This window comes from Martes martes (assembly GCF_963455335.1).
Source record: "Martes martes genome assembly, chromosome: 16".
NCBI classification, from domain to species: Eukaryota; Metazoa; Chordata; class Mammalia; order Carnivora; family Mustelidae; genus Martes; species Martes martes.
The window spans coordinates 2,068,482-2,091,068 of NC_137904.1; the positions used below are offsets into that span (position 1 = coordinate 2,068,482).

At 62.9% G+C, this 22,587-nt stretch overlaps 4 protein-coding genes across 7 annotated transcripts; 1 reads left to right on the plus strand and 3 right to left on the minus strand.

Annotated features, from left to right (window-relative positions):
- Positions 1-908: 908 nt before the first annotated feature.
- Positions 909-6,205, plus strand: ACADVL (acyl-CoA dehydrogenase very long chain). Its single transcript, XM_080826847.1, has 20 exons — positions 909-1,076; positions 1,162-1,237; positions 1,507-1,572; positions 1,660-1,732; positions 1,820-1,884; positions 1,991-2,125; positions 2,555-2,699; positions 2,953-3,082; positions 3,190-3,315; positions 3,699-3,897; positions 4,041-4,145; positions 4,583-4,669; positions 4,753-4,815; positions 4,913-5,014; positions 5,099-5,196; positions 5,273-5,345; positions 5,437-5,509; positions 5,595-5,667; positions 5,752-5,827; positions 5,911-6,205. Exons 1-20 carry the CDS (start codon positions 1,015-1,017, stop codon positions 6,049-6,051), a joined length of 1,968 nt encoding a protein of 655 aa, XP_080682973.1. The 5' UTR covers positions 909-1,014; the 3' UTR covers positions 6,052-6,205.
- A 69-nt stretch (positions 6,206-6,274) lies between these two features.
- Positions 6,275-13,610, minus strand: DVL2 (dishevelled segment polarity protein 2). Of its 2 annotated transcripts, none has more exons than XM_080826846.1 (15): positions 13,197-13,610; positions 11,009-11,078; positions 10,572-10,717; positions 10,341-10,450; positions 10,081-10,216; positions 9,881-9,971; positions 9,668-9,737; positions 9,448-9,587; positions 9,284-9,360; positions 8,748-8,815; positions 8,476-8,604; positions 8,223-8,354; positions 7,928-8,107; positions 7,363-7,581; positions 6,275-7,219 (listed from the first exon to the last, which is right to left on the minus strand). In XM_080826846.1, exons 1-15 carry the CDS (start codon positions 13,388-13,390, stop codon positions 6,774-6,776), a joined length of 2,208 nt encoding a protein of 735 aa, XP_080682972.1. In that variant the 5' UTR covers positions 13,391-13,610; the 3' UTR covers positions 6,275-6,773. The 2 variants fall into 2 exon arrangements, with proteins under 2 accessions (XP_080682972.1, XP_080682971.1); XM_080826845.1 differs by having other exon boundaries at positions 10,353-10,450; positions 13,197-13,530.
- Positions 13,611-14,189: 579 nt separating this feature from the next.
- On the minus strand, positions 14,190-18,499 carry PHF23 (PHD finger protein 23). 2 transcript variants are annotated; one of them, XM_080826471.1, is made up of 5 exons: positions 18,259-18,499; positions 16,689-16,720; positions 16,430-16,538; positions 15,093-15,930; positions 14,190-14,988 (listed from the first exon to the last, which is right to left on the minus strand). In XM_080826471.1, the coding sequence occupies exons 4-5, from the start codon at positions 15,697-15,699 to the stop codon at positions 14,774-14,776; spliced, it is 822 nt and encodes a 273-aa protein (XP_080682597.1). In that variant the 5' UTR covers positions 15,700-15,930; positions 16,430-16,538; positions 16,689-16,720; positions 18,259-18,499; the 3' UTR covers positions 14,190-14,773. The 2 variants fall into 2 exon arrangements, with proteins under 2 accessions (XP_080682597.1, XP_080682596.1); XM_080826470.1 differs by having other exon boundaries at positions 16,430-16,522; positions 18,259-18,472.
- Positions 18,500-19,382: 883 nt separating this feature from the next.
- GABARAP (GABA type A receptor-associated protein) lies at positions 19,383-21,473 on the minus strand. Of its 2 annotated transcripts, XM_080827506.1 has the most exons (5): positions 21,255-21,473; positions 20,599-20,677; positions 20,340-20,458; positions 19,801-19,879; positions 19,383-19,761 (listed from the first exon to the last, which is right to left on the minus strand). In XM_080827506.1, the coding sequence occupies exons 1-5, from the start codon at positions 21,342-21,344 to the stop codon at positions 19,697-19,699; spliced, it is 432 nt and encodes a 143-aa protein (XP_080683632.1). In that variant the 5' UTR covers positions 21,345-21,473; the 3' UTR covers positions 19,383-19,696. The 2 variants fall into 2 exon arrangements, with proteins under 2 accessions (XP_080683632.1, XP_080683633.1); XM_080827507.1 differs by having other exon boundaries at positions 19,664-19,879.
- Between the last annotated feature and the right edge of the window lie 1,114 nt (positions 21,474-22,587).

Sequence of the window (22,587 nt, forward strand, 5' to 3'; positions counted from 1 at the left end):
CCCACCCAGTTCTAGCTGTTAGCTCAAGTGGGCAGTCCCATCCTTCCCCTGGCCCCTCACAAGCCGGCCCCTCTCCCCAAAGCCAGGGGTGAGTTTGCTACACTTCCCAGAGGAGCTGGGGACCAGGTTCACCTCCAAGGAGGCTCCTGCAGCCCAAAAGGAAAGGCAGGTGAGCCCAGATCTCTCCTCCTGAGTGTGTCCCCAGTGGGTGGCAGGGCGGAGATACAAATCACCTGGGATTCCTTGGCCTGGGGCTAGAGAAGTAGGTGTGTGTGTGTGGAGTGGAAGGGACCAGACGGCCTACAGGTCATCTGGGGCTGGGAAAAATCCAGTGTCAGAGATCTAGCCTGAACACATGGTCTCAGGAAGGAACCAGGGAAGGGAGAGACGCTGGGGAATCTCAGAGCCTCTAAAGGCGAGGCACTGAATTTGCGGGATCGGGGAGGGTCCTACTGTCAAAATTCAGCTGTTTCCAAAGTCAGTGACACCTCCCACGTCTCAGGACAATATACTTGGTTCCCCCCGCCCCACCATGTCCCTCCTTTTCGTGTTGATGGTGATGGATTCCACAAGGGACCCCAAAGGGTCGCCTTTCCCTTCTCTGCCTCTGGCATCTGTCTTAACTTCTTTCTTCCCATCTTCCTGCCAACGCCACCTGGAAGTCCTCCTTCTGGTCTAGCCTCCATCCCTCAGGCTGCGGTCGCCTAAGCTCCTCCCTCTTCCGCCCCAGCCTATCCCATCACCCTCTCCGAGGGCTACACTTTGGTTCGGACTGGCGTCTGGGGGAGACGGGGACGTTTGGAGATCGCCCTAGGTCAACCAGAATGCAGGGGCTGGGGGGCGCTCCGGAACTACACCTCCCAGCATGCCCGGGCGACCGGAAGCCCCGCCCACCCGCCTCCCGGAGCATTGTGGACGGTGAGTCAAGACCGGAGGGAGACAGCCAGACTTTGGCAGACGGGACGACGGCGGTAGGTCCGCGCTTGTGTCGGCGGCGGCCGGAGCGGTTCGGAGATGCAGGCGACTCGGATGGCCCCGAGCGTGGGGCAGCTGCTGCGGAGGTTGGGGGCCGGAAGGTGCGTGTCGGACGGGAGGCACGGGCCGGGGGTGGTGGCAGCGGGTCGGGGGACCGGGCCAGGACTGAGCCCCCTGTCCCCACAGCTCGCGTCCCAGTGCGCTCCTGGGGCAGCCCCCGCCCGGGCCGGCCCGCCGACCCTACGCCAGTGGGGCCGCTCAGGTGAGTGACGGCGGGCTGGGGCGCGCGGCGTGGGAGTGGGGGCTCCGCCTCGGCTGCCCCTTCCCCACCGCCGGCAGGGGTCTCCCTCCGCGTCCCGGGCACCTGCCGCCCGGCCTGGCGCCGAAAGTAGGGGAAAGGGCAGGCCAGGGTGCCCTGGTGATGGAACTAGGGGAAAGGTCGCCGCACCCTCTCTCCGCCAGCACCCAGCCCTTCCCCGTGGCTCTCCAGAAGCCCCTTCCCCGGCCTCGCTAACTGCAACCTCTCCCCAGGCCGTTCTGGAGAAGTCAGATTCCCTCCCCCCCGAGGCCTCGACCAGGGAGAACCAGGCCAAGGCGGTATGTGGCCTCCAGGCCGGGAGGAGCTAAATCAGGGGCTCACCCGCCCCGCCGACAGCTGCCTGAAACCCTCTTCTCCCTGCACAGGAATCGAAGTCCTTCGCTGTGGGGATGTTCAAGGGACAGCTCACCACCGACCAGGTGTTCCCTTACCCGTCTGGTAAGGGCTCGGCAGAGCTAGGTGGGGCAGGGCAGCGTCCCTCCGTGACCTGGGTGACCTGACCAGCCTGTTCCCCATCCCCTGCAGTGCTCAACGAGGACCAGACACAGTTTCTCAAAGAGCTGGTGGGGCCTGTGTCTCGTTTCTTTGAGGTGAGGAATGACTGCCGTGGGGAAACAGGGCTTTGGTCCCTGATGGCGTGGGAGAGGTGTGGAGCAGCTTAAAGAGTCTGGATGTAGCCTCCCGGGTCTTCTCCAGGAGGTGAACGACGCTGCCAAGAATGACATGATGGAGGAGGTGGAGGAGACCACCATGCAGGGCCTCAAGGAGCTGGGGGCCTTTGGTCTGCAAGTGCCCAGCGAGCTGGGTGGTGTGGGCCTTTGCAACACCCAGGTGAGAAAGCCTCCGCCCTACACCAGCACCACCCTCCGCCGGCACCTCTATTTCCTCCAACTCACGGGTTAAAGCTCTTTTCACACCTGACCCAGGGTTTAGGTTTGTGCAGTAACTGCCCCTGGGGCCTCTGGGATGGTGACTGTGCCAGTCCATACACACTGTTCCAAACAAAAACTTTCCGGCATGTACGCTTCCAAAGAAAACGGTGAACTATATGTAGTCCCTTGGGCCCATGGACCTCATCTAGGTTCACAAGTCCCGGTGCAGCGGGACTGACATGGGGCTAGAAAGCTTCCCTATGAGTGTCCTTCTCTGCAGTCACTGTAGGGGGATGCGCAGGTCAGTCCCTGCCCTGTTGTCCACACTTTCCTGCTAAGGCCCCCACACAGCCAGCAGTAGCCCTGGATGCCTGCTTTACCCCCGCAGTACGCCCGCTTGGTGGAGATCGTTGGCACGCACGACCTTGGCGTGGGCATCACCCTGGGGGCCCATCAGAGCATCGGCTTCAAAGGCATCCTGCTCTTTGGCACAAAGGCCCAGAAAGAAAAGTACCTCCCCAAACTAGCATCTGGTAAGGCAGCCCCAGGAGTCCAGAGACGGGGGGTGTCCTGAGCTTGGTACAAATTAGGCTGGTGGCTTGGAGGTAACCGCATAGCCGGTGTGTCAGCTGGAGGGGATTCTGGGAAGACATCAGTGTGCTGGTCGGAAACAAGAAGGGGACCGTGGCCAGAAACACTGAGGGAGCTGCCTGCGGGCACGGTGGGGGCAGTGTGCGGCCTCTGATGCCCACAGGACCCAGTTTAAAGGCACGCTCTCTCCGACAGGAGAGACCATAGCGGCTTTCTGTCTAACCGAGCCCTCCAGCGGGTCTGACGCGGCTTCCATCCGAACTTCTGCTGTGCCCAGCCCCTGCGGAAAATATTATACCCTCAACGGAAGCAAGATTTGGATCAGGCAATCTTCCCCTTCTCCGCCCGCCCCCCGTTTGTCTCCTCCTCTCCCCAGTTTCAGGCCCCACTGCTCCGTCCCCCGCACCCTGACTGCCCCTCATTTTTCCATAGTAATGGGGGCCTGGCGGATGTGTTCACGGTCTTTGCCAAGACCCCAGTCACAGACGCAGCCACGGGGGCCGTGAAGGAGAAGATCACAGCGTTTGTGGTGGAGCGGGGCTTCGGCGGCGTCACCCAGTGAGTGGGTGTGGGGAGAAGACAGACGCGGAGCCCGGGGGGTGGGGGGGGCACAGCACTGCAGTCCGGGATTACAGGTTACCCCGGGGATCCTGGGGACATGCGCGAGACCCAAAGCGCCTGGGCTGGACAGCACGTTCCCTCTGGGGTTAAGCTCCACGGAACTAATATAAGGCTTTTGGCTCCTGCAACTAGTGAGCTCAGCATCTGGAATGCTAGAGAACCAGGTGTCCTCGCCGTCGGGCCTGCAGGCTCTACTGCCTACACCCTCTCCCCCACGTGCAGCTGCCAGGCCTCCCGGGCTCCTACCAAAGCCCCACCCCCTGCCCGCCCCCCGCAACCTCTTGAGCCCACGTCTGCTTCTATACCCTGCCCTGTCGCAGCGGGCCCCCCGAGAAGAAGATGGGCATCAAGGCCTCGAACACGGCAGAGGTGTACTTTGACGGAGTACGGGTGCCGGCAGAGAACGTGCTGGGCGAGGTGGGGGGCGGCTTCAAGGTCGCCATGCACATCCTCAACAATGGAAGGTTCGGCATGGCCGCAGCCCTTGCGGGCACCATGAGGGGCGTCATTGCTAAGGCGGTGAGTGCCCTCCCCGAGTCAGCCAGCCTGACGCAGAGTCACCCCATCCCCCAGGCCCGCCCTCCCCTCCCAGCCCCACCGCGCCCCTCTCCCAGCAGAGGGACACTCCAGAGCCACACGGCCACGCACGTGCCCTCTTCCAGGTGGACCATGCTACTAATCGTACCCAGTTTGGGGAGAAGATTCACAACTTTGGGCTGATCCAGGAGAAGCTGGCCCGGATGGCTATGCTGCAGTACGTGACGGAGGTGAGGGCCCGCCCCCCGCCTCCCCCCAGAGCCCCGCGGCCTTCCTCCCAGTCGGGTCGGACTACAACCCCCAGCAGCACCTGGGGCAGTGGGTCTCCAGCTTTACACCAATGCCCTAGGGGATGCGGGGAGGCATAGTCAGCTCAGCCGCTGCAGGAGGGGGAAAGCCGGGCCCTTCTGCCAGAGGTCCCTCAAGTGGACTCCCCCTGCACCCCTACCCGTAACTCTGCACCCCTTCCAAAGAAGTCCAGTGCCTAGACGCTTCAGCGGAGCCGGCTCAGGGGAACAAGGGCTTCCCTGTGCCCCCCGGGGGGAGCTAGGAGGTGAAGGCAGGGGCCGCCAGGAGCTAGGGCAGACCTGGTCTGGGGGCCTTTGGGTGATCGGGGTGAGCCTGACGCTGCCTTTTTCCTTCCCGCGTCCCAACCGCGCCACCTCAGTCCATGGCTTACATGGTGAGCGCCAACATGGACCAGGGAGCCACGGATTTCCAGATCGAGGCCGCCATCAGTAAAATCTTCGGCTCGGTGAGGTCCCTGGCCTACAGGGTGGGAGAGCCCAGGGTGGGAGCTGGGTTCCAAGACGATCTTACGTGGCTCTCGGTCCCCAGGAGGCGGCCTGGAAGGTGACGGACGAGTGCATCCAGATCATGGGCGGCATGGGCTTCATGAAGGTACGGACACGCGCCGTGCCTGGGGTGGCCACGAGGGGACAGGAGGGGTGGACGGGGCCGCTCAGTGAGGCCGGGGCTCTGGCTTCCCCTGCGGCAGGAACCTGGGGTAGAGCGTGTTCTCCGCGATCTGCGCATTTTCCGGATCTTCGAGGGGACTAACGACATTCTCCGGCTGTTTGTGGCTCTGCAGGGCTGTATGGTAAGACGGAACGGGGTGGGGGGGGGGTGCCGCGGAGGTGGAGAGGAGAGCATGTCCTGACTGTTGGAGCCTCTTCCCACACAGGACAAAGGGAAGGAACTTTCTGGACTTGGCAATGCTCTAAAAAACCCCTTTGGGAACGCGGGCCTCCTGCTAGGAGAGGCGGGCAAACAGCTCAGGAGGTAAGCTTGGGCCAGCTGGGGCAGGGGCCAGGATGGGGCGTGGTGACTAACCTGTCACTCTCCCCGTTCCTTGAAGGCGGGCGGGGCTGGGCAGTGGCCTGAGTCTCAGTGGCCTCGTCCACCCGGAGCTGAATCGGAGCGGAGAGCTGGTAAGCAGCTGGTGGGGGGACGGCAATCGGGGGGGGGGGGGGCTGATGCAGCTGGGCCCCTTGAGCGCTGGCGCCGTCCCTCTCTGTGCAGACGGTGCAGGCCCTGGAGCAGTTCGCCAGCGTGGTGGAGGCCAAGCTGATAAAACACAAAAAGGGGATTGTCAGTGAGTGAGCCCCGCTCCCCCTCCCACGTTCCCTGCCCCCCCCCCCCGGTTTTCACCCGCTGACCCTGAGCGCCCTACCTAACAGATGAACAGCTGGTCCTGCAGCGCCTGGCAGACAGCGCCATCGACCTCTACGCCATGGTGGTAGTCCTGTCCCGGTGAGGCAGCGGCCCGGGAGGCGGGGGAGGCACGGGGGGCGGGCTCGCGGCCCAGGGTCATTGTCCCTTCCTGCTTCGCACCAGGGCCTCAAGATCCCTGAGCGAGGGCCACCCTACAGCCCAGCACGAGAAGATGCTCTGTGACAGCTGGTGCATCGAGGTGAGATTCGGGTTACCAAGGGCTAGCGGCGGGGGGGTGGGGCGCGCAAGGCCTGGGCCTCAACCCCTCGTCACCGTCCGCAGGCGGCAGCCCGCGTCCGGGAGAGCATGAGCGCGCTGCAGTCTGACCCGCAGCAGCAGGAGCTCTTCCGAAACTTCAAGAGCATCTCCAAGGCCTTGGTGGAGCGAGGCGGCATGGTCACCAGCAACCCCCTCGGCTTCTGACCGCTCCCCGCTGGGGCCTGGCCTGGCACATGCCTTCTCTCACGCCCAGCTCCCTGCCCGGAGCTCTGGGTCTGCCTTAAAGAGGGCCTGGCCCTGGGGCCCTGCTGCTCGGAGGCCCACGTGCGGCCTCTCAAGTAAAGCTTCTGACAAGTCACTCTCTGCCGCGGTGTCTCGTCTCTCCCTCGCTACCTGCCTCCCTCCCAAAGAAAGGAGCCAGAGGCAGCGAGAGTTTGCCCCTATTGCTTTATTTGGTTTTATACAAGTGACTAAATAAATAGAGTAACAGAAGCAGCTACGTGGGCCCCAGCACCAGCACCCCAGCTTCGTCTGACTGCCGGCTGGGGTGCCCGCCCCGTCCTCCTCCCAGGGTACCGCTGCCCGGCCCCCGCCCTGCACAGGACAGAGCTGACAGGGTGGGCAGAGCAGGAGGTCACATTCTGGGGTTAGAAGGGGCCCGGGAGACAAGGATTCTTCATATAAAAAGGGAAATGTCTACTAAAAAAATAGTTCAAAAATATGAAAGTCTATTTCACCCCCCCCAGACTTATAAAAACAGTAAAGCTAAAAATAACCAAAGGTCCCTTGTACACCCCCAAGAGCAGGGGAGGGACCAGGCACTGCTGGTGAGAGTCACAGTGGCAAACCCCGTGGTGGGCACGGGATGGGCAGAAGCACCAAACACGGACCAGACGGGCCGAGGGAGTTGGCCCCTGCTGTGCGCTCTACATGACGTCCACAAAGAACTCACTGGGGTTGCCCATGGCCATGTGGAAGCTTTGGCGGCTCGCTGTCAGTTCGGGGGGCACAGAGCCCAGGTCTCTGACCGGAGGGGCCCCCGGGGGCTGCACGGCTGGAGGGATGGGGGGTGGTAGCGGGGGCATCACGACCACCATCATGGGGTTGTAGGGGAGGGCTGTCCCCGGGGGCGGCGCGTAGGGATGGAGCCCAGGCTGGGCTCGGAGATTGGGAGCACCCCCCGACGAGCCTCTGGAAGGCGGAGGGCCCCCATCAGCCCCGCTAGGATCCCCGCCCCGCCGGAGGCTGCCCCCGCGGCTGGAGGGCTCGGACTCACTGCCACTGCCGGACTTGGACTCAGGGGCCCGCTCCTCCGGCCTCCCTGTACGCCCTGCCCCCCCGTCGCTTCGCGTTGACCCACTGCTCCGGCTCCCTGTGGGGGTGGAGGAGATGAGGCCACCTGAGCCCGGGCCTAGCATCCCTTGGCCTCCCCAGCCCCTGCCCCAGCCTCTCCTCCCTGGTCCCCCAGGGCTGTCCCCAGGCTCTGGCGGTGCTGGCATGGGACAGTTGACTTACCCTCGCTGTGTTGGCTGCTGGCACTGCCGCCCCCGTAGGTGTAGGACGAGAGCTCATGGTAGGGCGGCGGCTGGGGGCTGTATGGGTGCGGGGCCGGGTACTGGTAGGAGAAAGTAGGCAGCAGGGGCCAGGGGGTGGCCCCAGGCAGAGGAGCCAAGGTGTCCTGGTCCGACGCCCCACTGGAGCCATCGTTGTCATTCAGGGACAGGTTGACGAGATCTGAGAAGCAAGGACAGGAGACTGGGAATCACTGCTTTGAGAGAAGCAGTTTCCCCAGAACCATCCAATCCACGAGGGGGACGAAGACGAGCGCCACCACGGTCAGGGTAGAGCTCGCCCAGGGCCACCAGTCCCACACGCTCTCGTGCGACTCAGGAAGACCCGGCCCGCCCCCAGCCCCAGGCCCAGCGCAAGCTCGCCCACAGAACACGGCTGGGTGTCGTCAGCCAGGGCACGGCCTCACGCAGGACACATGCTGCGCAACTGTCCACGGCGGCCCTGGCTGGCTTCTGGACTAGGGGTGTGGCTGGAGCCCCGCTCTGGGGGCCGGAACAGAGGAACTCACAGCTCTCGCAGCCACCGCTGAGATCCCCGAAAACGTAATAGCACTGCTCGGAGAAGGTGATCTTGTTCACGGTGTGTCGGATGAGGCCGGCCTTGAGCAGCCCGCTGGCGTACTTGCGGGCCTCCCGCCGCTCGGGGAAGCCTTCCACGTGGTGGTAGAGCCAGTCGACCACATCGGAGCCTGGGGGCGCCCAGAGCAGAGCAGCTCAGGTTCTCCTACCCGCCCTCCCGCCTTGCCCCCCTGCCGGGCTGTCCGCAGCGGGGCCCGCCCCCGCCTGTCCAGGACCTAGCCGTACCAAGAAAGGCGTTAGGGATGGTGATCTTGAGCCACATGCGGTCCCGAACTTCCAGCCCAGACTCCGGGGCTGCCATGGCCTTGGTCACAGACGCCATGTCTGTGTGGACAGAGAGACCCCGGCCCTCGCAGCCTGTCCGAGGAGAAACGAGGGGTCAGAGGTAGGGCCCATGGCCGAGGTGCGGCGGGCCACAGCACCAGCAAGAGGCCTTCCAGGGCGGGGTGCGGGGGTGTGAAGTGGGCTGGGGGCTCACCCTCAGGCAGGGAGGAGCCCGATGTCATGGTGCTCATGGACGAAGAGCCCGGATAGGCTGGGAAGGTGCCCGTCAGCGCAGCGGAGTGGGACACCCAGGCAGCGGGGTCAATGGGCTGGATGGGCTCGTCTGCGACAGAGAAGATCCCCGTGATGACGTTTCCACGCTGCTCCCATCCCACCCCTGCCCCGGCCCTCCCCCCTCCTCCACCCCTTCCCCTTGCCTGCAGGCCCGACCCCAGCTCCCCCGTCTCCTGCCCGTGCAGCACTCACTTCGAGGAAGAGTAAAGTAGGCCTGGGGAGAGGGATCCCAGCACTTGGCCACCGTCAGCACGATGGGGCTGTGGGGAAGGGAGCAGCAGTCATGCAGGGGTGGTGCAGGGTGGCAGCCACAGATGGGGCTGGGCTGCAGGGCTGAGGTGGGGAGGCCCCAGTGTAGAGGACCCACTGACACGGACACCAATGGAAACACTGCTGACACACGCGAGAAAGCACACGCGGCCCGGGGCCCTGGGGAGCCCGTCCAGGAGGCAGGAGGCTGAGCCCTGCCCTTTAAGGACGGGCACAGACACGTGTACACACACGCAGGCGCACACGGGGCTGAGACCGTGTGCGTGGACCCAGAGCAGACAGACCAAGGCAGGGCAGCATCGCCCCCCTCCAAGGGAGAACCAGCAGGGGGCCCTTGGAGGGCTTTGCGGGCCCCGAGCTCCCAATCTGGGTGGGGGTCACACAGGCACCCCCTTGCCCCGTGGGTGTTCGTCAGGGTCCGCGGTGCTGCCCCTGCTCCCCGTGGGCCAGCGGCTTACCCTGGCTTGTGCACGATGTCCCGCAGCACCCGCACCGCGTCATCGTTGCTCATGTTCTCAAAGTTCATGTCGTTCACCTGGAAACCGGGCCGCGGGCTCAGAGGTGCCCCTGGCAGCCACCCCACCACCCACAGCCGACACCCCACAGCCGCCGCGCGCCCCACCTGCAGCAGCATGTCCCCCGGCTCGATGCGTCCGTCGGCCGCCACGGCACCACCCTTCATGATGGAGCCGATGTAGATGCCGCCGTCGCCCCGCTCGTTGCTCTGGCCCACAATGGAGATGCCCAGGAAGTTGTACTTCTCTGCAGAGGTGGCGCATGTGATGAGGGGAAGCCCGCCCGGCACGTGCCCCCCTAGCCCAGCGCCCTGCACCCCCGCGTACCCATGTTCAGGGTGACCGTGATGATGTTGAGAGACATCGTGGAGTCGGTGACGCTGCTGAAGGAGGCGGCCTGCGGGGGACGCGGGGAAGGAGCAGGGCTGCCTCCAGTGGCCCACGGACCCACCCCGGAGTCTCACTTCCTGTGTTCCCGTGCCCCCTAAGCCAGGGCCCCTGCTTCTCCAAGGCCCAGCGGCCCCGGGAGCACCCCCTCACCCTCTCCAGGCGGGGTGGCCGCTGTTTCCTCCGCCGCCGGTGGCGCTTGAGGAGGCGGGAGGCACTGCTCTGCTCCGTGGAGCTGCTGAACCTGTCAGGAGGTTGGCAACGGGGGCTCGCGGGCAGAGGCCGTCGGGGGGCAAGGCAGAGAGATGGGAAGCGCGGCGGGGACGTGGGAAGAGGGGGGGCAGGGGGCATACCTGCTCATGGTGTCCTCCTCGTCGGAGTCCCCCAGGCTGGTGCTCTCCAGCTCGCTGGTCATCAGGGTGGAGGAGCTCTCGTACCCAGCCAGGTGGCGCTCCAGCCGTGAGGGGCCACTGGGCCTGTGGCCCCCCGCTGCGTGCGATCAGGAACCTCAGGATCCCAGGCCTCACGCCGCTTACCTTCATCACAGCTCAAGCCCAAACCCAGGCCTACCCAGCTCCCTGTGGACCCGACCCTCGGGGCCTGCCCCCCTCACCGCCATGCTCACTGCTGTCTCTCCTGCGAGGCCGTTCCCGCCGCAGAGACACAACCGACTCTGTTTCTGTCTCAGGCTCCAGGTTTTCCCGGCTGCTGGACACATTGGGGCTGGGTGGGCAGAGATGCATCAGGGGGACAGGCCTTCACGTCTTCAACTTCTCCCCAGCGAGGGGTGCTTGAGGCACCCCCTCACCTCCTTCCCCCGGACTCAAGAATCCCAAAGACTCACTGGAAGGACGGAGGCCTGGAGTCACCAATGCCACTGGTCCTCTCCGGAGGCACAGGGGGTAACGGTGCGGGGGGCGGAGCCAGTTCTGTCCGGGGCTCGTGGGCCGGGGGAGCCATCTCGGGTTGGGGGTTATCTGACGACACTAGCTGGAGAGATGCCACGACAAAAACTGGCTCAACCAGGAAGGCAGGCATCCGAGATGAGAGAAAGGGAAGGGACTGGGGGACAGGACCAGGTCTGAGCAAGCACAGGGCCAGTGAAAGGCCCAGAAAAGGCAGGAGCAAGCAGTAGAAGCTCCAGGAGGTGGTAAGGAGCTCCGGCTGGCTCTCCAGGCGGGTGAGGCAGCAAGGAGCCAGGGCCTGCAGCTCCGGGGCAGGGGGCAGGCAGCAGGCGAGGCTCAGAGGAGCCTGGCAAAGTGGGAGGGACGGGGCGCTCACCCAGGACACCACCCTTCCATTGAAGCACGGAAGGCGGGCGTTGTCATCCGAAATCTCCTCCTTCACCACTCTGCCGAGACACAGCATAAAGGCCACTGAGAACGGCCTAGGGCCCCCCACGTGCACACCCATTCAAGGCTCCTCCCGATTCCTCGTCCAGATCAAGGACATTGACTTTCCCGCAGCCTGACCAAGTCCTTGTCCCGGACGCCGAAATACTTCTTTGCTCACACCTGGGGAGTCTCCAAATTCACCCCCTTCTTCCTCCCCCTCTCCCCAACCCATCCTCAGGTTTTGACGCGGTTCCAAAGATTTCCTCGGATCTAATTCAAACCTCTCGCTCCAATGTCAAAGGCCGGCCCATCCTCTCTGCTAACCACAGCTGCCCCAAATGTATGTTTAACCTTAGGAGCCCTGTGTGCACGTCCCCCAACCTCCAGCCTGCTCCTCACACGCCGTCCGCGAAGCCTTGGGTCTGAGATCCGTAGTCTCCTACTTTCCTTAGTTTTCCCCATCTCACTCCCAGAAGGCCATCCAAATGTGCCACTACCTTTCCCCACGTAAAAATACCCGTTGCACGGAACACTGGTACTTCCTCGCCAGGCTGAGCCCTTCCAAGGACAGGTGAAGCCCGGCTTCCCATTCCCCTGTGACTCATCTAGCACAGAATTCTACACTAAGAAGCCCAGCCTTGGGGTCATCTCTCCCACAGGTTCCCGGGGATGGACGGCACTTGTCCCTTCTTTCAACCACCACGGGCAATGCTGGACGCCTGTTCTGTTCAGCACTGTAGCCCGGTCACACAGCAAGGAACCTGATGCTTGGTGAGCATGACCAGCTATCTGTTGAGTAAACATATGAACTACGCAACTCCCCGCCCTGAAGAGACTCACTCCCTCATACACACACATCTTTGCCTCCAAATTAGGACAACCTGTCTGATTAACCCTTTAGCCTAATATGGTTCCGGGAGCCTGGATATGTGATGACTTAAACCCATTTGTTATCAATGGGGCAACTCAGCCCCAACCACGACCACCTCTGTGTTACCATAACACAGTACTCTTTGCCACAGGACCCAGTCTCGGCATAACCTAGCCTGACAAATTATTCCACTCTGTGTGACCTCATTTACAGACTAGTCAGCTCGATACTAGTCACAATTACAACTCACCAAAAAATCACTGCGCATCGCTTACCTGGACTAACCTTTTCCGCTACCTGTGTCCATTTCCCGGATTATGCCGCTAACAAACAGAAAAACCTTGATCTAACTCCCACGTAATTCCCAAGACAGTCCCGCTTTCCCAATGTCCAGCAATCTTTTCAGTAGAGGCCACTCTGTTCTGCTATCCTCAAACCTGGACTGTCCCGGTCTAATCCAGCCTGCCTTCAAGGGCTGAGGCGGGCTACCTGGGGGGCTCAGCTCAAAAGCTATAAGTGCATTTATTAAAGTCCTAATCTACCCCAAAATGACCCAAATTACCCCAGAACAGAGCAATATGTTTTAGCAACACCCTAGAGTGTCCCCTCATGAAGCCGTCTGCACCAATGCAGACCAGATTATCCCAATAGGGCTGGCTGCTCCTCTACAGACTGTCTCCATAGAAATTAGGCCGCAGCAGAAATTCGGATCAACCAATCCAACCCGGTAGAGATCAGAACGGCGGAAGTTTTTCCAGGAGAGCCCGGTCTGCTCCAAAGCAGGCTAGACCATCCCCATACACCATCCTCTGCGCTAACAGGGCCCAGAACGTCCCCAGACAATCCCGCCTGCTGTAGTAGACCCCAGAACATCCCAGGTTATCCCGACACGGTTCAGTCTACATCAGCGGATTCCGTAGCCCCCCCAGAGCCCGTGTGCTACAGCACTGCTCCGAAGGCACCGAGCCACCCAGAATATCACCAAATCAACCAGGGTGCCCCCACCCTATTCCGGTATCGTCTAATCATCCCCAGTCTGGTTTGGCATAACCCGGTGCGTCGTCCTACGGCTCCGTGCGCCCCAATCTGTCCAAGCATAACCTTGCCCGTCCTGGGATACCCCATCTACCGCCAGCCTAAAGCCCTCTGCTGCACCGGCGCCCCGCAAACCCCAGCAAGGCCCGGAGCAGACCCGGGCCCCACCACGGAGCCCCATCCACCCCAGCACAGCCCCCGTCGGTGCCAGCCTAGGCCTCGCGCTCACCCGAAATCCTGATCCATAGACTTGAAAAAGTACTTAGCGCCCGCGGGCCGCTGCAGGACGCTCTTGAAATCGCCGAGGGTGATGCGCTCGGCGGGCACGGGGATCTTCACCAGGTAGGGAGTCTCCTCCTCATCCAGGTGGTAAATCACCTTCGTCTCCCCGACACCACCGCCCCCCGCGCCGCTGCCCGCCATGGTCTCGCCCGCGCGCTCCCGGGCTCCGCCGCCCACCCAGCGGGGCGAAGCGCCCCCGCCGCGCCTGCGCACACCCGCACCCCGCCGCGCGAGCGCCCACAGCACCGGCCGGGCGCAGGGGAGCTGCAGAGGGGAAGAGGGCGGGGGCCCAGCGGGGTGGCGGCCGACAGAATGGGGGGGCGGGCCGTGAGGCTCGACCCGAAGCCGCGGACCGGGCCGCCGCCGCCGCCGCCGCCGCCGCCGCCGCCGCCGCGCGCCACCGCCACCGACGTCGCGGGCGCCCTTCAGCACCCCGCCCACCTCTCCTCATGTCACGTGGCCCGAGTCGGCCCGCCCCGGTCACGTGACCTCCTCCCGGGTCACGTGACCAGCCCGACTCCTCCCCGCGCCCCCGCCACGTGATCGTTGCTTTCAGCAACGGTCTCCTAACCCTCAGCGGCCCCGCCCCCAAATGTGTCCCCACCCGCGTTCTCCCGGGTACCCCCGCGAAGCTGGCCCCGGCCCTAGGGGGCTGGCCACCGGCTCCCACCCCCGCTCTGCCCCGCTCGGGCGTGGAGCTCCAAGCAACGCGGATTCCCCCGCAGCGTGCGTGTTGGGGGCACGGGCTGGGGGAGACGGGGTTCCTGGGCCGGGGGCGCGGGGGGAGCAAGCCAGCTGCGGCCACGAGGCTGGGGGGTGCCCGGGGGAGGCGCAGAGCCCGGTCGTGTTCCCCTCGGACTCGAGGTGGGCTTCGGTCTTCCTGCCGGCCTGTCCACCGCCTCCCTCCTAAGCAGGACAGTCAGTGAGGGCTAGAAACACAAAGAGCCCACTCCGCTTTATTTACAACACGCAGGCTGTCTGTACAAACAGCTGGCCGCTATTATTAAAAACACGAGGTGAGCGAGGGGATCGTCACCTTTCTGTTTTCCTTCCTCCCTCGGCCAGACCCTGGTTGGTACTCCACCTCTGAGCTGCCCTGCCCGAAAGGGGAAGTCCAAAATTAAAAATACAACCGGTGTAGAATAAATGGGGAGATAAAAGAAAAGAGGAGGAAGGGGAGTGCTCTATTTACACTAGAGTTTTATAGACAACTGTCCCATTCCACCCCAGCTCCAACCCTGGCCCAGAAAGTGAGGGGCAGCAGGTCTAAGGGACAGAAATTAAGTGTCTAGGGACCCAGACAGCCTCCCACCCCCAACTGTAATGGGTCCATGTTCAAGTCCACAAGGTGGGAAGAAAAGGTTAAGGTTGGAACGTGAGACACTCATTTCCAAACGAGCCTCCCTTGGAAATTCCTGCCTTGAAGTGGGACCACAGCCAAGCTCCAGGGGATAGGCCCAGGACCCTGAGGCTCAGTTCCCAAGTCACGTTGTCATTTGAAGTCCCAGCCTGGAGACGGCGATGTCAGGGCTCTCCGGATTTGGGAGGCCCCCCTACCCGCCGGGCCTCTGGCCGCAGTTCCTTGCATTTCTGGCAGTAAAAGAAGTCGGGGACATTGGTCTTCTTGATCTTAGCACAGGAGAGGTGAATCCAGGTCCCACACAGGCTGCACTCAATCATGGGCCGCCCCGCAAAGGGCTTTCGGCAGTAACATGTGATCAGGTCCCATGAGTCATCACCTGGGGAGAGAAGGTCTGGTTGGTGTTCTGCCCGCCCGAGCTCTTGGGTCCACAAGCCCAAGCCCACCCTCCCAGCCTACCCTGGGCCTCCGCAGACCTCTCACCTGATTCTACCATGATGTCCTCATCCATGACCCGCATCTCGCCCTCACTGGAGCTGGCATCTCCATCCTGGCTCGTCTCAGTGCTGCCCACTTCCTTGCTCTCGCTGTCAGTGGGAGGGGCTCCTTCGGGGTGCACTGCGGCAGGGGGCCTAGGAGCCTCGGGGGGTGTTGGCAGCACCGGGGCTGGGGCTTCACCCCCTACCACTGCTGCCATGTCTTCCTCCTCCTCCTCTTCCTCTTCATCGTCCTCCTCTTCAGAGTCTGTATCACTGGGGGGGGCCCGGGGAGGCCCAGGAGGTGGGAGTCTGTCCCCCCGATCTGCCTTTTTCAACTTCCGTTTCTTGCTTTTCTTAATTCGAGACCTCTTTTCCCCATCCCCAGGAGCAGGCCGAGGCCTCCGAAGCACCCCAAAGCCAGCCCCGCCTCCCGGCCCCAGCTTTCGGTTCTTTCGGTCCTTCTTTCGAGGAGGTTGGGAGAGGTCCCCCTGGGAAAGGGGTACCGGGGTGAGAGCAGCAGGGGGCCGGGAGGCGTGTGTCAGGGATGTGGGGGACAGTGGAGATGCCATTTTGGGCCCATCTAGATCAAAGAGAGAGTCCTTGAGTTTCATCTTCTCAAGCAGGGTTGCGCTGTCAGGGGCCTGCAGACGAGAGAAAGTGGACCTCGGGGGTCCTGGTTGAGTGGGACCTGATTGAGCCGCCCTTCTCTTGGATGATTTTGCTTTCTTAACAAAGGTCTGGATGGTTCGGAGGTCTGAGGGGGCCGAGTCCCAGCCGTCACTGTCTGCCGCACTCTCACCGCGCAATGGAGAGCTGGAGCCAGAGGCTGGCCAGTCACTTTCCTTGAAAAAGGGGAGAGACCAGGGTCAGTAGGTGGCCCCGTGGCATCTCAGCCCCTCTATGAACTCAGCTTAAAAGCCAAAGACAAGATCTACCCGGAAATATCCTGCCCAGACCACCCAAAATCACTACACTCAGAACTGCCCCTCTGCAATTCGCCTGAGAATGTCCTCTTGAAAACCTCCCTGTTGTCTCTGCCCTCACCTTCTGGCCATCTCCCCAGTCCCACCTGCCTTATAGCACCGTCCCCCCCCAGACCAGAACCCTATTTATCTGTTTCCTCAAATGCACTGAGAAGAATCTTCCACGAACACCCCCAGGCCATTCACTGCTGCTCAAGCCACCAAGGCACTAGTTCCCCCACCGGTTTCCAATCTCCAGGCTCTTGCCCGTCCCATCTGACAAGCTTCTCCTGTAAAGTAGCGCAGTCCCCTCTGCCCCCCGCCCTTCTAAGATCTAGGACCGCCTCCCCCAAGCTAGTGTCCGTTCTCCACTCCCTACCTCTTTGCTAGGGGGGATGTAACCGGCATAGGCCAAGACGAAACTGCAGAATTTGTTGAAATCCTCAATTGTTCTCCGGCGCTTCTCTGGTGGCTGAAAGGAAGGAAACCTGTATCGCAAGGAATTTAGGAGGGGCATTCCCGAAGGCACAGTCCCCGCAGTGAAGGATCTAGAAAAGGCAGGGGAGCAGGCCGAGGGAGAGGGCAGAAGGAGGGGATCGGGACGAAACCCCAGGCTGCAGAAGGAAGGGAAGGCTCACCTGAGTTTCTGGCTTCAGGGTCGGAGGTGGATCTGTGGAAGCAGTAAAAGCTGAGTCAAGGCCCCACCTCTCAATCTCGGAGGTCCCAAGCCACCCCCCGCTTTCCTCAGGTCCCCCAGCCAGGCCAGCAGGTCCCCAGCTGTGCGGGACCCGCCCCTGCTCCCCCTTCCGCCCTGCGAGGGGCGGAGCCAGGGCGCGGCGCCCTCTCAGGCCTCGCTATAGCGCTCCCCTTCCCCCCACCGGAGGCCTGGCGCCCCGCCCCCCCAACTCACGGTTTCTCTAGACTCCAGTCTACTCGATCTCTTGGCGCCCCACCCCGCCATACCGCTCCCCGGACCGAGCTCGGGCGGCCGCCTGCCCCTGTCCTTCACACGCGCCCAGGGCCCCGAGTTCCTCCGCGGTCGCGATCTACCGCCCGGGGCCCTCCGAGACCTCGCTCGCAGCCCGCCGGCCCCCGGGGTCCAGGATGACCACGCCGAACCGCTCCCCGCCCTCCGGCCCCTTCTACTCGAGCACGAGGCCCGGCGCGCCCCTCACCCCCACCCTGAACACACACGGGCACACACATCCAACGCCACTCCGCGGCCGGGACGGACCAGAGAGCGCTAACCCGGACGCGGCCCCACCTGCCCCCCCATACCGCGCTCCCCACAATTTCGCCGTCCCTCCGCCCCCATCCGGGGCCTTGGCCCCTCCCCGTCTCGAGCTCCTCGGGCTCCCCGCCGGGGCCCCGGGCCCAGTTCCGAGCCCTCCGGCCGCCGCCCCCCCCCACCCCCGTACTCACCACCAAGTGACTAGGCTGCGGACCCCTAAACTCTAGCCCCCACCCCCCACCGGCTACTCTCTCCCTCTACGGCAACCCCCGCTGCTGCCGCCGCTACCCCCCTCACCCTCCGCAACTCCCAGGCTCTAGCCCTCGCCGACCAACACCCCCCCCCGCAACTCGCCGGTCTCAACCCCCCCGCACCCCGCCCCACCGCCCCTACAACTACCCGGCTCGCCTCGCTTCCCAGCGCTCTCTCCCCACAACTGCCCGCCCTGTACAGGTCTCTCCACCGCAGACAATACCCAGACCCCCTCTTCTCCCCACAACTATCTGCCCACCCCTCCAACAATCACCGGGCCACCTCCGGCGGCAACTACCCGGAGCTCCACCGCCACAAACTCCCCCACCCCGGCGAACTACCGGGCTCCTCACTCAGTCCTCTCCTACATCCTCCCTCCTCAACAACTCTCCGGCTTCCAGACTCCCCCAGCCTCCCAGCCTCAGGGCCCCAACGTGCTGGAGGCCCTTTCGGCCCCTAACCCCCCGAGCTCCGGGGCTCCAGCTCCCACTCCCCACCCCCCCACACACATTCACGACGTCTGATCTCCAACTACCCCCAGCCCGGTCTTCCACTCCTCTTTCACCAGGGTCCCTCAACTCGTCGCTCTCCCACCTCCGGGGGCAGGCCCCCGACCCCCTCCCCGCGCTCCCCCACTGGGCTCCGGGGCTCGACCTCCAAGTTTGCCAATTGATTCCTCGCCCGCCCCCCACCGGCTCAGCGCTCCGTGCCGGTCGAGAGCTCACCTTCGGGACTGGGCTCCGCCATGGCTTCCAGCATCGCCCCCTCCCCTCCTCCCGGTCCGGCGCCCCCCTCCCCTGAGCCGGGGGATCCCGGTGCCGCCTCCGGTGCTCGGTGCTCCTACTGCCTCGCTCCACAGAGGTGTCTGCCTCGGCCCGGTTATGACTCCAGTCCGCTAGCCGCTGCCGCCACCTCCCTCTACCCCTGCCTCCCGCACTCCCGGACCGGGCCCCCTCCCCCCGCGCCGCCGGCCGCCTGCTCCCTCCTCCTCCTCTCTCCTCCCTCCTCCCTCCCTCCTCCTCTCTCCCCCCTCCCTTCGCGGGCGCCGACGCGCAATGCATCAAGGGGCTTGTAGTCCGTCCGGCGGCCGCGGAAAGGGGACCGCATAGGCCTCCGGAACTTCAGTTCCCAGCAAGCCGAGGAAGAGCGCAGGCGCACTAAACCGCTCCCCTCCCCCGGGGAGTGGCGGGGAGATTGGGAGCAGAGGGTAGAGCGGAAGAGCGCGCGCAGGTTCCTGGGAAATGTAGGCTGGGCGGGACTAAGAAAGAAGGAAAAGAAGGGATTAGAACTCTCGGCCACCATACTGCCTCATTCTGCGGCTTTTCTCCCCCCCCCACCGGGGGACCGCCCCACTTCCGGCCAGACGAAGAAGTGGTTGCTGGGGGATGAAGTTCTCCGGATGATAATGGCTCCCTCCTCCCCGGTCTTCTCCCTCCCTCGAGTTCCACCCACCCGCGCGAAGTCTGGTCAAGTGAGATGCAACCGAGGACAGAGTCCTCTGAGCAGTTCCCACGCACGATAACCTCTTCCTTAATCCAAGGGCTGTAACAAACTTGGATGCACTTCTCTGAAGCAGGTACCTTCAAACTTTCTCCCCAGGAACCCAATATTAAAAAAACCAAACCATGTATTTTTTTTACATAGGGACCCATCAGAGACGTCTCTAAAACTTTAACTTTGACGAAACGACACTCGGAGTATTCCATCGCAACAAAAACGCCTTTTTCCCCCCTCAAGGAAAAACTCAACATCAACAGAATAAACCAAATTACTCTCCCTCCAACCTCCACTTTCCCACCAAAGGACAACTAAAAAAGGAAAAGGGGGCGGGAAGCAACACAAAGCAAAATCCAGTTCAGCTTGGTGGTTTCCTCTTTATTGATGTGCCTCCTACCTTCCCCCCACAATTTCAGTCCCTTCCATCTACCCCCAAAAAAGAAGGTAGTGAAAGGAAGGGAATGTTGGGGTTCTGAGCCCCTTGGGCAGTTAGAAAGGGAACAGAAACCAAAACAGTCACTGGGGTGGGGGTGACAGAGACTGACAACCGAGAAGTCTAAAGCAGAGTGGGAAAGCTGATAAGAGAAAGGGGAGAAAGGAGAGGTCCGAGAGGCCACCTCCCCCGGAGCCCTCCGGCTAAGAAGGGCTGGAGGAGAGCCTCAAATATTAGGAAGTGCAGGTCCTGAAGAAGGGAGGCGGTGGTTGAGCCCAGAGGAGGAGTAGGTCAGGGAAGGGGGGCCACCTCTTTGTAGAACGAGACCCCCCACCTCAGGGGCAGCAGCTTCGCAGACCGTAGACACTTTCATCGCTGTAGGCGATGTACAGAAAGAAGTCTTCTTCGTGGTGCTCCTGGGGCAGAGGCAGAAAAGGCTGGTACGCAGCTGTAGCTACTTGAACCACCCACTGCCCAGACCCATTCTTCGAAAGCCCCTTCCTCTGAAGAGTCCCCAAACCCTCGGGCCCTGGCCCACTCCCTCATTTGCTCCAGGACTGAGCAGCCAAGCCTATTAGCCCTAGCAGCAGTCCTGGGCAAGATGATGATCTCAACTGTTCTCTGACGCCCTGGGGGAGGGGGACTGGAGAAGAGGGAGGGTCAGAACCACAGCTCGGCCTCACTGTTTCCTCCCTCCTCTCTACTCCTACTGCACTTGTCCAAACCTTCAACCCGGAACTACCCCAAAATCTTGAAGTCAAAGATAAAACTGAGAGCTAAACAAGGTGCTCCTCTAAGAACTGCTGACCTGAAACTCTTTTCCCCTCAAGCTCTTCCCGCGCCTCTCCAAAGTCTCGACCCCTCCTGTCGCCATACCTGGTATAGCTGACCCATTGTGGCACTGGTGGGTGGAATGACATTGTTGACAAAGAAAAACAAGGCATCCTCAGCTCGGAGATGAATTCGCTTCCGGATCAAGAAGTAGAACTGACCAACTGCCAAAGAGACAAGGTATAACAAAATCCCAGAGGTCCCAAAGGGCCTCAAACAACAGTCACCGTGCGGAGCCTCTTCCCGCAGAGACCGCACTCCCACCCGCAGGAAAGCAAACCTGGACCTCGGGGCAGGACCGCACCTGTGAGATCAGAAGGCACCAAGTATTTCTTTTTGTCCAGGTCTCCTATCCGAGCTTTGGGAGCCTTTTCTACTATCACCTGATAAAGAGAAGATGAAAATTAGGAAACACTGGGGGGACAGCCACACAGTTACACCTGTCAGGAACTCACGTAACAAAATTCCGAGCACCCAAGCCCACCCGACTCGTTTCCCTTTGTCTCGAAACACGCGGAGCAGCCTCGAGTAGAGATCGTGACCCCACTGCGTCGGACTCACCTAAACATCCAGGATCGCCCAGCAGGGCGTCCTAATAAACAACTCTCTTAACCAGGAACGGATGACTCGTCTGGGCGGACTAGAGCGTCCACCCCAAGAACCCAGCTAGCTGGGGGGGAGGAGGGGGGGATGGCCATGTGCAGCTCAGGCTGTCAACCTCCCTGCAGCCTCGCACACCGCTCCCCGCGTCTCCCCTTGCCAGCCACGTCCCCTCACCCTCAGCTCGTCCGCTGCCCCGCTCCGTTCAACCTCGGGTCACAGCCACAGCAGTTTCGGGCCCGCTCCCAACCCAGCTACGGCCCGGCAGCCCGATGCCCGCGCTGCGCGGCCAGACCCCAACCCCGGGCTGTGGCGTCAGAGCCAGCGCCCCGCGCCCTCGGCCCTGGCTACGGTCCTCACCGGAACCCGGTCCGGGTATTTCTTTCGGATCTTCTCGCCCTCAGAGCGGCGTTTCTCGAACGGATGCTCCTCTTTATACACGAACTTCATCCTCCCGGGAACCGGGCTGGACCGGGCTGGGCTGCGGGAACCCGGGGGGGCCGGGACGGGGGGCGGCGGCGACGGCGGCGACGCGCGGGCGGACTCAGCGGAGCGATCCCGGGACTTGCGCCACTTCCCTATTCACCAACCCCGCCCCCGACCGTCCGGGGCCGCCCCGCCTGCTGTGTTACGCCACTAGCGCAGCGGCCCGGACGCCGCCGGCGTAGCACCGCCTACGGACGGCCCCCTTCACGCCGCCTGCGTAGTCGCTTTGGAACCAACTTGTGGGCTACGCAAGCGACGTAGCGAAGGTGGTTGGCTTGTGCTATGCCCGAAAATAACTGAAAACCCACACTCCGACCTTCCCCCAGCGAGCTAGAGACCCAAAGGGTTAGGAGCTGCTAATTATAACGGGAGGCTTGGTTCTCCCGAAGTTCTTTTCGGAAACGAGAGGAGAGGAGGGGCGATGGGGGAGGCAGAGGCAATGATGAGGCTAGCTATTCACGAAACGCGCTGGTACGCCGAAGGCGGCCGCTGACACCAAAACAAAGTAGTGCCCAAACGGAGGAGCTGGGTCTCCGGAAGGAAAGGGGGGCAGAAACGAAACACCCGTCCGGGGCAGCGCACACAACGCTTAGGTTCCAAGGAGAAGCGGCAGCAGGGGCCGAGAGGAGGTCCGAAAGGTAGGGACTACGTCGGCGCGGAGGAACACTGCCAGGGCCGGGCCGGCGAAAAATCATGTGATCTCGGAGAAGGGCGGAGCGTCACGTGGCGGCCGCGGGAAGTAGAGCCGGCCGCGGGGAGGGAGGGGCGCCGAGTCGGGGGAGGGGGAGGGGGCGGAGCCGGCGGGAGGCTGGCGCGGGCCGAGGGCTGGGGCGCCCGCCGCCTGCGGGCAGCAGCCGCCGGCCCTGTCCACGTCGGTCCCCTGGCGTCCCGCCTCTCCGGTTTCTGGTCCAGCTTTCTCCTCCCTTCGTACCGCTGTGTCCTACTGCCCCGCCCTCAAGTTCCCTCGGGACGGACAGCTGTCCTTTCACTCCCCAGCAGGACACCCATCCTGTGGCCAAGTCCCTACCCGCCAAAGGGTCTGAGGTCAAGGTTCCCTGCTCCTTCCCCCAAAGCCAACAGCACCTCTCCCCGAACCTCGTCCCTGCTGCAGTCTTTCTCCACCCCCGCCCCTTAGGGGACAGGGTGGGTGTGAACAAAGGCTCCTCCCCTCATTTCCCAACCCGGAGAGAAGGACCTAGGGCAGCTT